The sequence below is a fragment of the Triticum dicoccoides genome, chromosome 3B (genome assembly GCF_002162155.2).
Source record: "Triticum dicoccoides isolate Atlit2015 ecotype Zavitan chromosome 3B, WEW_v2.0, whole genome shotgun sequence".
In the NCBI taxonomy this organism is placed as follows: Eukaryota; Viridiplantae; Streptophyta; class Magnoliopsida; order Poales; family Poaceae; genus Triticum; species Triticum dicoccoides.
The window spans coordinates 612,839,545-612,853,665 of record NC_041385.1 but is presented as its reverse complement, the minus strand read 5'-3'; the positions used below and the strand labels follow the sequence as shown (position 1 = coordinate 612,853,665).

The 14,121-nt window shown below is 41.9% G+C and overlaps 1 protein-coding gene across 1 annotated transcript; it reads right to left on the bottom strand.

The window, feature by feature from the left end:
• Positions 1 to 375: 375 nt before the first annotated feature.
• LOC119279716 (40S ribosomal protein S26-like) lies at positions 376 to 2,506 on the bottom strand. Its single transcript, XM_037560867.1, has 5 exons — positions 2,339 to 2,506; positions 2,154 to 2,246; positions 1,971 to 2,055; positions 1,650 to 1,780; positions 376 to 779 (listed from the first exon to the last, which is right to left on the bottom strand). The coding sequence occupies exons 1-5, from the start codon at positions 2,504 to 2,506 to the stop codon at positions 606 to 608; spliced, it is 651 nt and encodes a 216-aa protein (XP_037416764.1). The 3' UTR covers positions 376 to 605.
• Between the last annotated feature and the right edge of the window lie 11,615 nt (positions 2,507 to 14,121).

The following is a 14,121-nucleotide window of genomic DNA, read 5'->3' as shown; positions in this document are numbered from 1 at the left end:
TACAACAAAAACAGTACAGGGCAGACAAGCTCCCACAGTATTTGCACCTGGTGATGAGCAGACGGGCTGCCCTACTAGGTGTACAACAATTTTGATGCCTAAAAAAAAGGTGGACAACAATTTGGATTGCATGAATAACTTAGATCACCAAAAACTAGAATCTGGCCAAATATTGCAGTGCATGGTAACTGAAACAGAAGTTGGGAAAAACAATGTAAGGAACACAAGCGATGAGGGAAATAGATAAAAAACAACAAAGAGCAAACGGTGAGTGACGAGTGAAAACACATATTTATAGATAGTAGATAGCCATGTTCAAATCCGATGTTCAAAATAGGTAGATCTCCTACATAAAGATCAACATTTGGCCTCTTAACAGAATCTTCTACGTAGTAGACTGAACAAAAGTAGAGAACTCATCCAGTACCTGGACTCTCATGAGTGTTTACCAGGAAAATGCCCAAAGAGAAACACATGGTTTACTCTAGGCGGTCAAAGTGCAACGAGTAAGAAACCATACGGCCATGTAAGCCTAGACAGAACAACATACTGGCATCATGCTAGATTTTACGATAGACTGATCAAAAACAGAGCACTCTAGGAAGCTAATTCTGGGGCCAGTCGCCAGCGACGTTGGGAGCTGGAGCACTGGCGCCGAAACCACCACCAGCACCACCGGCGCCGGAGCCACCGCCAGTACCACCAGAACCTCCGCCGACACCACCAGGACCCCCGCCGACGCCACCAGGACGAGGAGCTTGGCCCACAGGTCTTGGCCCCTGCGAAATGAAACTACAGTATCAGCCACATGACACAACAGCATTACGCCAGATGGTAGAAATCGCACAAATAATAATCCACACAAAGGTAGAGTATGCGGTTTGGATCGATTGCACTAAATAATAAGTAATTCACACAACCATGTCTTCTTACAAGAATGAATTATTTGACTGTACATACCAAGCACATAGTTCGGCCATTCTAGTATTACCAGAGAGATCAAGATTGCATATATAGTATGATAGCTAAAGGATCATCAAAGCATGCCATTGGTGTGTTTCAAACATCAATCAACAGCAAGAGTACTAATTCAAATACAAGGAATAACTAGACGACCAAGCATTGACAGAAAACAATCTGCACTTCAGCCTTCAAGCACAACATTGATAGAAAAAAATTTCAAAAGGCTAAATCTCCCAATGACTGCTTGTTTTTGGCGACTCCTGTCAAGAAACACAAGCACACCACTGTCCACTAGCATGAACAATTCACTGCATACATACCCCTTATACAAGGGAGATATTACGCGGCAAACACATGAAAAGTAAATACAACACTCACACTATCTTAACATAAACATTTCACAACCTTAAGGACTAACTCAATCCACACAGGAACTATATGTGTTGCAAACGGGACATACATGCAGTCCAAGGATATAGAGGCATGCAGTTACTTCTCACTAAAATAAAACAACATGCTTGACAAGTATTCAGCACTTCACAATTCATGAAGAAGTGGATGGGTGATTGCCAAAAGGTTGGACCCTAAGCACATCCATGCGGATGTTTGCAAGGAAGATACAACTAACTACCAATTGAACATGTAAAATGAGAAAACTCGTAAGAATCAAGACAAGGAGCACGTACCCTGCGGCGGACGCTTTCCGGAGGTGCGCGGTTCTTGCGGTCCTTACGGGAGCGGACACCGATTTTCTTCATATGGATGGCGCAGCCCACGCACCAGCGCTCCTTGATGTAAATCTTGGGCAGATGGTAACCTGCAACGAAAACACTTGTCAGTTATGCCACAAACGAACCAAGTGTTCACGCATTTCTAACTCACAAGAGGATCAGAGAAGAGGTGTGATACTGAAATTTCCAAGTTGCAGCCTTGCAAGGCAGCACTTTGATCCGCGATCACAGATCCAACAGTTAAGAACAGGAAAGAAGAAGAAATCAAAGCCGCACCATCAAGGACGGACGCCTCCGTGAAATAGCTGATGCCTTCCGGTGCCACGATGTTCTGCACCTTGTACCTCTTGATCGCCTTGTCCTGAACCACCACAAGAAACCCCGACATAATCAACGGCGGGCGCGGCAGTTGGTGCATGAGGAGAGAGTTTTGGGCTAGAGCGGCATGATCCAACGTACCTTGGGGACGCTCTTGGCGCAGTTGTCGCAGCGGATGAACCTGACGTGGCCGCGGCCATGCTTGTTGCGGCCGCCGTTCCGGCGCTTGAAGGTCTGTGACGGTCACACGCAGCGAGGGAAAGGGTTAGACCTGCATTGGGTCGCATGCCGGAGTTGAGGTGAAAGCACAGGCGACGGGCTCTTACCATGGCGGCGACGACGGCGCTCGGGCGAAATGTACGGCGCGTGGTCGGCGGCGGCGTCTCCGAGCTCCGAAGTCTCCGGGCCCTTGTAGGGTTCGATCTGCCCCAGCCAGCCGTCGTCTCGTCTTTATATAGTGAGTGGCGGGACCTAATGGCATCCGAGCTGTTCATTCCTGGATCGACGGTCCACGTTGCTAGCGGGCAGCTGATGGGTCTTATTGAAGGCGTATTCACTGCCTTTCCGCTTTGGCACTCGTCAACCGCTTCCAAGTGCCTCACGTAATGGCATGTGCTGCTGCCTGCTGGCACCTGATTATTTTTCTACTTTTTTTTAGACAAATTATTTTTCTACTGTCAGTCCATTCTCTGCGTTGGCACACATGGGCCTTTATTTTCGAGAATCAGCACACTTGGGCCTAAGAGGGTTCGCCAGTGGGTTGAAGTGTGCGCGTGTGTATGCCTCAGCTAGCTAACGTGTGTGTTATCCCTCCAAAAAAAAAGCTAACGTGTGTGTTAGACTAAAAAAAACTAACGTGTTTGTGTGGACTGTGTGTTCTTGCTTTCTCTCTGTGTGTGTGTGATGCGCGCGTGTGTGCGTGTATGTCTTCGTGTGGTAGAAATGAGGTCGTTTGACAACAATGACATGCGGACTGTCTACTACAACAAGTTTTGGCCGGCTTTGGCGAGGGAGGGACGATGATAGCGGCGCGCCTTCGGCTCGCTTCAGTGCTTGTAGTCGTCGCTATGGTCTACATATCTGGATGTAATTTTTATTATTTCTAGTATACACTGTACTACCAGGATTGAAGATGAATAGGTCGAAAGTTTTACCCAAAAAAGAAAGATGAGAGGCGATTATTTTCCAACGCTGATGTATTGATTTCTTTGTTTATTCATGCTTCACTGGATTTTTTGACTGTCGAATTTTCTTTAATATTTTTTCATGTGACAATGTATTTGATGCTGCAATTGTGTGCCAGAAGTTAGTTTTGTGTTGGGATCTTAAAATGTAATCAATTTCTGTAAAGTCATCTACTTCAATCAAAATAATTAATGAAGTTGCACAATATGCTTGTTATTGCATATTACCAATGCAAGTTCTACTAAATCTATTGTAAGTTTTATCATCAGCTTGAGTTTACTCCTTTTTTTTTCCTTTTAGCATAATATCAATGCCCGTAATTCATTCTACCTTTACAAAAGTCCCAATTTTCTTTTATAATGTCTTAGTTATTATGGCCTGGCTTTAGTTGATTTTTTGGTCATCGGATTTTCCCAATATTTGAGCATGTGACAACATATTTGATGTTGCAATAGTGTGCCACTACTTAGTTTGGTGTTAGGTACTTAAAATGAAATTCATATCGTAAGCAACCTACTTAAATCATAATAATTATTGAAGTTGCACTACTATATGCTTCTTATTGCATATTATGGAACAATGCAAGTTCTACAAAATCTCTTACAAATTTTGGTCATCATTTGCTTTGGGTTTTCTTCATTTTCTTTCTTCTCTTAGCGTAAACCAATCCCTAATTTATCGTTCCTCCAAATAAGTTTTTTTTTATCTTTTACATTTTGTCTTATGTCTTCGGGTTTTTTTTTGCACGTAGTCTTATGCCTTTGTTATTCATGCTTAGTCAGTTTTTTAACTATCAAATCTTTTCATATATATGTGTATCTGACATCGTATTTGATGATGCAATTGTGTGGCACGACTTAATTTTGTGTGATGAATTTAAAATGACATGCATTTTTATAATCAATCTGCTTGAACCTAATCTACTTTTATAAAAAATTGAGTTGGTGATGATGGTGTGTCTGCCATCCTGCAATAGAGACCGTCCGATCTATATCTGAGGGATAGAAAGCAAACTATGGCAATTTTGCAAAAAGATACCAGCATCCTTCTCCACATTTGCAGATAAGGCACTCCCTCGTTCATCTTTGTCTCCCATAAGATAAACAACTCGTATAAATGCATCTTGATGTTCCATGCAATGCATGGGCCTCTTGCTAGTTATTATTAGAGTTGCACTAGTTCACATGTCCTTGTGAATTACTCCCTCCGTCCCATAGTGTAAGACGTTTTTTGACACTACATTAGTGCCCCAAAACGTCTTACATTATGGGACGGATGGAGTACCAAATAGTGCAAGTTGGGCATAATTGTTTGCAATTTACAAATATATTCTAATTCTTGCGTATAGGAAAAGAATTTGAAAATAAGTCATTATGGTTCTTCATAGCAGGCTCAGTTGTCTAACATTATTATTTTAAAGAGTGTAATTTTATGTGCATGTTTTTTTCATTATTTGTTTATGTTTTTAATGGTAATAGCAATGTCAGTAATTCAGTTTTTATTAGATTTTTTTTGATTGTGTGTCTAAGTATACATGTAAAAACTATAAAAATATGTGTGTAAATTATACTATAGTTCAAAACTTGCACTATTATATTCTTACTCTTTGCATATTATAAAAAGTCTAATTTCTTTGCTAATTGTATGCAAGTTTTTGTTATGTTTGTTTTTTATTTCCTTTCTTCTTTAGGGTAATACCAATGCCACTGATTCGTTCTTGGTTAGAAAACTTCACTTTTTTGAATTTATTATGCTTTTTATTTTCACAGGAAAAAATGGAAGAAGATGAATGATGGTCATTGATTTTCAATCTAATGGTTCCAATAAATTTGACTGAACGCCACCAAGTTTTCAGGCGCCTGATGGATAGTCGCTTGTTTATATTTTCTGAACACCGTCTCTAGAATTCTTCTTCCTTTGATTTATTTTTATTGTTTATTTATGTTTTTTGCATTTATTCGTTTGGGTAACATGACTCTATGAGTTTGTTCATTACACTGTGTTTTTTTGCCTTTTGTTGATTTTGAAATTGATTTTTATCTCTTCTTCATTTCTTGATTGTTTAGTTCACTATTTTGAATGGACATTTTGTTCCTTATCTAAATGTGCATGGTGCTTCAATTTTAATTCAATAATTAAATGTGCTAGAATTACGTATAACTGGGTCATTATGTTGATCTTAATTACCCAGCTTATAGCGCATGACGTAAAATGTTTTTGAAATTTCATATAACCAATATTATTTAGTGGTTGATTATGATTATAATAAGGTTTAGCATGATGGTTGCTAAATACTATCCTAGAATGAGGGTTTTTATTCTTCCGTTTCCCCTCCATTTATCTCTATAGTCACGGTGTATGTGTGTGAAAGCAAATATACGTGTCAAAGCAAACAAACGACCTGTTTTTTTTCTCGAATATGCACGAGTGTGTATATCATATATTAAAGAAGAAGGGCAAAAGAAATGCCTCCACCATAGTACAAGGTTCAAAACACGCTACTCCTCACGTCTATCCCACCGTGCTAGCTGACTAAAGAAGGGGCTAACATCCCCTCTTAGTAGGCCTGCCGACACCCACACTAAACCCTCGAGCCTAATTCTACGCAGCAACACCTCACACGAGGGTTGTGCACCATCAAAGACAATGGCATTCCTATGCTTCCATAGCTCCCACATTGTTAGTCCTAGAATAGTATGCAGATCCTTCATGTTCATGCTGTTCAGTCCACATTTGTTGCATAGCCAAGGTGCAAGGATGTCCTGCTGCGTCGGTGCCCAGTCTGGCGGCCCAAAAGCCTGGCAAATCTCCTTCCAGACCACCCTGGAAAAGACGCATGTGAGCAGTAAGTGGTTGATGGTTTCCTGCTCCTGGTCATAGAAAGGACACGCATCCTGATGCGGTAGCCCTCGCCGTGCAAGGCAATCCGATTTCAAGCATCAATCTCGTAAGGCAAGCCAAGCAAAGAATTTGCATTGTGATGGCGCGCGCGATTTCCATGTTAAATCCGTCGTGGGCGTAACCTCTCTTGCCCAAAACTTGGCCGCATAGGCGGATCAGACCGAAAACTGACTGTTCGTCTCCCAAGACCAGTGGGTCGTATCTTGCATGCTTTCCACAGCCTCCCAAGTGCTCACACTCTGCCAAAGCAGCAAGAATTGTTGCAGCGCATCCGGCCCCAGGTTTGGGTCCACATCCCTGGCCCAAGCGCCATCCTCGGTGGCCTGCCTAACCACCATAGAGGTTCTGATCCTTCTGGGTATACTACTATAGATCAGAGGTGCAATCTCCTGTATCCTCTTCCCATGCAACCATCGATCCTCCCAGAAGAGTGTTGTGAGCCCATTGTTAGCAGTGCTCCTAGCAGCTGCCTGATAGATTTGCATGGAGTCCTTCTGGACTTTAATGTTGAACTCATTCCATGGTCTGGTCTCGTCAGTTCTTTTAACCCAGGGCCATCTAGACTGCATTGCCACATTCATCCATCTCAAATTAGGCAAGCCTAAGCCACCAACCCATTTAGGAGCACAAACAGTGTCCCACGCCACAGCACAGTTTCCGCCCTTAGCTTCCAATCTTCTACACCAGAGGAAACCTCTACATATCTTTATCATAGCTTCAATCGTATTCATGGGCAAGTCCATCGCCATCATTGCATGGATAGGCATGGCACATAGGACCAAGTGAACCAAGGTCAATCTACCACTCTTAGGCATCAGGGTAGCTTTCCACTTCAGTAACTTGTTTGCCGTCTGATCCACAAGATATTGCACCTGGGGCGCGGTCTGCTTCCGCAAGGACAAAGGCAGGAAAAGATACTTGATAGGTAACGATCCCACAGGACATCCAAGTTGACTGCAAACCAAGTTGACGTCCTCTTTCGTGCAGCGTATCGGCAAGGCAGCCGACTTGTTCATGTTGATTCTGAGGCCTAAAGCTTCTCCAAACAACTGAAAGATGCACCGACAGATAGCAAGATCCATAGGGATAGGCTTCACAAACAAAGCCACATCATCCACGAATATGGAAAGCCTCTTCCTGAGGCCTACCTGCACCAAGGGCGCACGTAATCCTCGGCTGGCAGCAAACTCAAACAAACATTGAAGCGGCTCCATAGTCAGGATAAACAACATTGGCGAGATGGGATCACCTTGCCGTAGTCCCTTGCAATTGAGGATTGTTTCACCAGGTTCACCATTAACCATTACCTTGGTAGACGAGATCGCAAGTATACCACATATCCATGATCTCCACCGTGGTCCAAAACCCAGATGTTGTAGCAACTCCAAGAGAAAAGGCCACCTCACCGAATCAAAAGCTTTCGAGATATCCAGCTTAAGTAGCACTGCCGGGTTTCTCAAGGCATTGAGGCGTCTAGCCATGCATTGTACGAGCATGAAGTTATCGTGCAGCGATCGACCTTTCACAAAAGCACTCTGATGATTGCCTACAAGTCTCGGCAAGTCCACCACTAGTCTACACGTGAGCACTTTCTCAAAAAAATGATTGCACCATGCACAAGATTTATGGGGCAAAAGTCCCCCACATCCAGGGCCCCCTCTTTCTTCGGCAGGAGAGTAACAAGGGACTTGTTTATCGCTGCCATACCCCACATGTCACCATTGTAGAAGCAGCGCATGGCTTCCATGAAGTGCTCTTTGATGATATGCCAACACATTGCATAGAACCTGCCTGTGAATCCGTCCGGCCCCGGAGCTTTATCCGGAGGCATGTATTTAATCACACTCTCCACCTCATCATCTATGAACGGCTCCTCGAGATGCGAGAGGTCCAAATTTGGTAAGTCCAAGGCATCTAAGTTGATAGTGTGCTCTCGCGGCTCTATAGTGCAAAACGCATCCCCATAATATGCATCAACTGCCTAGACAACCTCCTCCTGGCCCGAGTAAATTTGGTCATTATGCCGCACAGACCTAATGATGTTCTTCCTCTGCCTATGGCTCGCTTGCTGGTGAAACAATCTTGTGTTTCCATCTTCTTCCCGCAAATGCAACAGTCGGGATCGTTGCCTTGCGATTGTTCTATCCAGAGAGCACAACCCTAGCAGCTTTTTCTTCAAGCATCGCCGCAAGTTCCTTTCCTCCTCAGAGAGCTCTCTCAAGTCCATAGCTGTGTCAAGTTGCTTGATTACCTCCATAGTAATAGAAATTTGTAGCTTCACATTTCCAATCCAACGATCACTCCACTTTTGGAGACTAACAGTCGTGGTTCTAAGCTTGTTCTGTAGAGTGAGGTACACATTTCATGCAACCGGAGTCGACGCCCATGCCATTTGGACAACGTCCATAAATCCATCTGCTTTGCACCAGAATGCTTCCGCGCTTCCTTGTACTTATATCCATGTTCAGGTCCAACATCAACAGACAATGATGGTCCGAGACCGAGGTGCCAAGAGCAGATAAGAAGCAAGAGGGGTGTGCCTCGTCCCACTCGTTTCAAACAAAGACATGATCAATCTTTTGAAGGGTCGCATTTTGCCTTTCATTCGACCACGTGTAACGCCTCCCATTAAGGTAAAGCTCCTTCAACTCCAGCTGGTTTAACTTAGCACGGAATCTCGTCAAAGTCCTCCTATTAACCAAAGAGTTGCTCTTGTCCTCCTGCTTGACGAGGAGGTTGAAAACCGAGAAAAGAAATAACGAAACCAGAGAAAACAGAAAAAAAAGAAAAACCCATGAGAAAACTGAGAAAGAAATGATAAAAACCGTTGAAAAAGTACAGAAAACAAAAAGTAAATAAAATGAAAAACCCAAAAGAAAATGATAAAAAACAAAAAGAAAATAAATGAAAAAGAAGCTAAAAGCAAATAGGATCGAACCGTTCGTGCATTTAGCAAGGCAAGCGAGCAACTGTACCGACCGTAGCACGCGAGCGAGATGAGTGTGAGAAGAATTGGGTTGGCCCAGTTAAAACGCGAAGAGGAAAATCTTCAGGCGAGGGTATGTATGTCTCACTATAAGCGAGGTATAGCCCTCTTGACAAATAATGTCTAATACTTGTACTAATTTCTCTCTGTTGGGCTTTGATGCGCTGGGTATTGAAAATGACTAAAAAACTTAAGTTTTAAGTGAAATCAGAACAAGTAGTTTGTATGTTGTTCCTTGGATGTGAATCCAGTGGTTGAGGAAAAAAGTGATTGAAATAGATAATTTTTTTAGGCACCTAAGACATATGCACACCCATTTACTTTTCTCTTTTTGTGGACTCTTGAAGACACAACACCCTGATAACCCACAAGTATAGGGGATTGCAACAGTTTTTGAGGGTAAAGTATTCAACCCAAATTTATTGATTCGACAAAAGGAGAGCCAAAGAATATTCCCAAGTATTAGCAGCTGAATTGTCAATTCAACCACACCCTAAAGACTTAATATCTACAGCAAAGTAGTATGGAAGTAATGGTAACGGCGGCAAAAGTAACATTAGCCGTTTTGTAGCAATCGTAACAGTGGCAATGGAGAAGTAACTTAGCAAAGATCAATATGTGAAAAGCTCATAGGCAATGGATCAATGATGGATAATTATGTCGGATGCAATTCATCATGCAACAGTTATAACATAGGGTGACACAGAACTAGCTCCAGTTCATCAATGTAATGTAGGCATGTATTCCGAATATAGTCATACGTGCTTCTGGAAAAGAACTTGCATGGCATCTTTTGTCCTACCCTCCCGTGGCAGTGGGGTTCTATTGGAAACTAAGGGATATTAAGGCATCCTTTTAGTAGAGTACCGGACCAAAGCATTAGCACTTAGTGAATACATGAACTCCTCAAAGTACGGTTATCACCGGGAAGTGTCCTGACTATTGTCACTCCGGGGTTTGCCGTATCATAACACGTAGTAGGTGACTATAACTTGCAAGATAGGATCAAGAACGTATATATATTCATGAAAACATAATAGGTTCAGATCTGAAATCATGGCACTCGGACCCTAGTGACAAGCATTAAGCATGGCAAGGTCATAACAACATCAATCTTAAAACATAATGGATACTAGGGATCAAACCCTAACAAAACTAACTCGGTTACATGGTAAATCTCATCCAACACATCACTATCCAGCAAGCCTATGATGGAATTACTCACGCACGGCGGTGAGCATCATGAAATTGGTGATGGAGGATGGTTGATGATGACGATGGCGACAGATTCCCCTCTCCAGAGCCCCAAACGGACTCTAGATCAGCCCTCCCGAGGAAGATTAGGGCTTGGCGGCGGCTCCGTATTGTAAAACACGATAAATCCTTCTCTCTAATTTTTTTCTCCCCGAACGTTAATATATAGAGTTGGAGTTGAGGTAGGTGGAGGTCCAGGGGACCCACGAGGTAGGGGGCGCGCCCTGCACCCTCGTGGACAGGGTGTGGGTCCCCCTTTGTTGATTCTTTCGCCAATATTTTTATTAATTCCAAAACGTGACTCAGTGAAGTTTCAGCTCATTCCGAGAACTTTTATTTCTACACAAAAATAACACCATGGCAATTCTGCTGAAAACAATGTCAGTCCAGGTTAGTTCCATTCAAATCATGCAAGTTAGTGTCCAAAACAAGGGCAAAAGTGTTTGAAAAAGTAGATACGTTGGAGACAAATCAACTCCCCCAAGCTTAAACCTTTGCTTCTCCTCAAGCAATTCAGTTGGCAAACTGAAAGTGATAAAGAAAAACTTTTACAAGCTCTGTTTGATCTTGTTGTTGCAAATATGTAAAGCCAACATTCAAGTTTTCAGCAAAGATTATGAACTAACCACATTCACAATAACACTTAGGTCTCACATTTACGCATATCAATGGCATAATCAACTAGCGAGCAATAATGATAAACCTCGGATGACAACACTTTCTCAAAACAATCATAATATGATATAACAAAATGGTATCTCGCTAGCCCTTTCTGAGACCGCAAAACATAAATGCAGAGCACCCCTGAATATCAAGGACTGACTAGACATTGTAATTCATGGCAAAAGAGATCCAGTCATAGTCATACTCAATGTAAATTAGTAGTAATGCATACAAATGACAACGGTGCTCTCCAACTGGTGCTTTTTAATAAGAGGATGATGACTCAACATATAAGTAAGTAGATAGGCCCTTCGCAGAGAGAAGTAGGGATTTGCAGAGGTGCCAGAGCTCGAGTTTTGAAACAGAGATAAATAATATTTTGAGTTGCATACTTTCATTGTCAACATAACAACCAAGAGATCTCGATATCTTCCATGCTACATACATTATAGGATGTTCCCAAACAGAATGGTAAAGTTTATACTCCCCTACCACCAACGAGCACATTCCACGGCTGGTCCGAAACAACGGGTACCGTCCAACTAACAACAATCCTGGGGGAGTTTTGTTTGCAATTATTTTGATTTGATTTGAGCATGGGACTGGGCATCCCGGTTACCGGCCATTTTCTCATGAATGATGAGCGGAGTCCACTCATCGTGAGAATAACTCACCTAGCATGGATGATATACACAGCCCTAGTTGATACATGAGCTATTTGAGCATACAAAACAGAATTTCATTTGAAGGTTTAGAGTTTGGCACATACAAATTTACTTGGAACGGCAGGTAAATACCGCATATAGGTAGGTATGGTGGACTCATATGGAATAACTTTGGGGTTTATGGAAGTGGATGCACAAGCAGTATTCCAGCTTAGTACAAGTGAAGGCTAGAAAGAGACTGGGAAGCGACCAACTAGATAGCGACAACAGTCATGAACATGCATTAAGTTAACCAACAATGAGTGCAAGCATGAGTAGGATATAAATCACCATGAACATAAATATCGTGGAGGCTATGTTGATTTTGTTTCAACTACATGCGTGAGCATGTGCCAAGTCAAGCCACTCGAATCATTCAAAGGAGGATACCACCTTATCATACCACATCACAACCATTTTAATAGCATGTTGGCACGTAATGTAAACCATTATAAACTCCTAGCTAATTAAGCATGGCATGAATAACTATAATCTCTAATTGTCATTGCAAACATGTTTCGTTCATAATAGGCTGAATCAGCAATGATGAACTAATCATATTTACAAAAACAAGATAGGTTGAGTTCATACCAACTCCTCTCATCTCAATCATTTCATCATATATCGTCATTATTGCCTTTCACTTGCACGAACGAACGGTGTGGATAATAATAATAGTGCACGAGCATTGGCCTAAGATGGAATATGCAAACATTTAATTCAAAGGAGAAGACAAGGTAATATGTGCTCTTGGTTAGATCAACAATAACGCATATGAGAGCCACTCATCAGTTTCATCATGGTCTTCTCCTCTCGACCCCCAAAGAAAAGAAAAGAATTTCAAAGAACGAGAAAAATTATTTACACGGGAAAGCTTCCAACAAGCAAAAGAAGAACGAGAAATCTTTTTGGATTTTCTTTTAATAATACTACTACAAGCATGGAAAGTAAACTAGCTAAAAGCTACAACTAATTTTTTTTGGTTTTTTTTCTCTCAAAGTTTTTCAAACACACAAGAAGAAGGCAACAAAAGAAAATAAACTAGCATGGATAGTACAATGAAAAAGTATGAACACAGACAAATAGAATGAGTGTGTGAACATGAATGTAATGTCAGTGAGAAATATGTACTCCCCCAAGCTTAGGCTTTTGACCTAAGTTGGTCTATGCCCATGGATCAAAGTGATCCTTTCTAGTGTACCGAGGAGGGTCCTCGGGGTGCCACTGGTTAGCGAGCTCCTCCGGATCCCACTGATAAGTAGATCCCGATATGGATCAAAAGGTGGCTCTGGCTCTTGGACTCGTGTCAGCTCCCAGTATGCATAAATGTCCTCGGGCATGATGACGTACGTGCCTGAATGTATATTAAACAAAGAGGGTGCAGGCAAGGTAACAGTCTCACAATTAGTTTTACTAAATACCAATTTATACTTAAGTCTCTTCTTGTTATCTTTAACAATAAAATCATGTGCTACCATACTCTTATAGTCTAAGAGAATAGTGGGCAACAATTTTTCCTCTTTCTCATAATGCCTAATAGGTATCTCAAAGTGTTTAGCAAGGCATGAACCAAAGATACCTCCAAAAATGGGGCCCTTTGAACGGTTCAGACTCAACCGTTTAGCAACCATAGCGCCTAGACTGAAAGTTGTATCACAAAATAAAGCATGGCGCAAAATAGCAAGGTTAGGAGGACTAGGGCCCCCACTATTCCCGCGACAAATTAAACATCTACTAGCAAATATTGCATAATAACGTAGAACAGGAAAATGTACACTAGTAATCCTTGCATCTAAAACTTTTCTCGTTTCCCCTACAACAATTCGATCAATAAATTCATCCACATCACTAGGATGTGGTTCCTCGACGCTGCCCTCAAAGGGCAACTTGCAAACCACACAAAAATCATAGAGTGACATCTCTTTAAACTCATCATATAAATAAAAATCCACCGAAGGTGGTGATCTTCTAGCATGGAAATGAAAGTTTTGCACGAAAATATTAGTGAGTAGGAGATACTGTTCGCACTGGCCGTGGAGGAAGTCGGTGATGCCTGCATGCTCAGCCAAATAATAAAAGTTGTCATAAATTCCGGCGGCCCTTGCTACCTCTTGAGCATTGCGTTGGTTTTCCTTGAAGAGGAAAGGGTGATGCAGTAAAGTAGCGTAAGTATTTCCCTCAGTTTTTGAGAACCAATGTATCAATCCAGTAGGAGAGGCTCCTCAAAAGTCCCACACACCTACACAAACAAACAAGAACCTAGCAACCAACGCAATAAAGGGGTTGTTGATCCCTTCATGGTAACTTGTGAAAGTGAGATCTGATATAGATAATAAGATAAGATAAATATTTTTGGTATTTTTATGATATAGATTAGAAAGTAAAAGATGCAAATAAAAGTAGATGGAAAACTTAT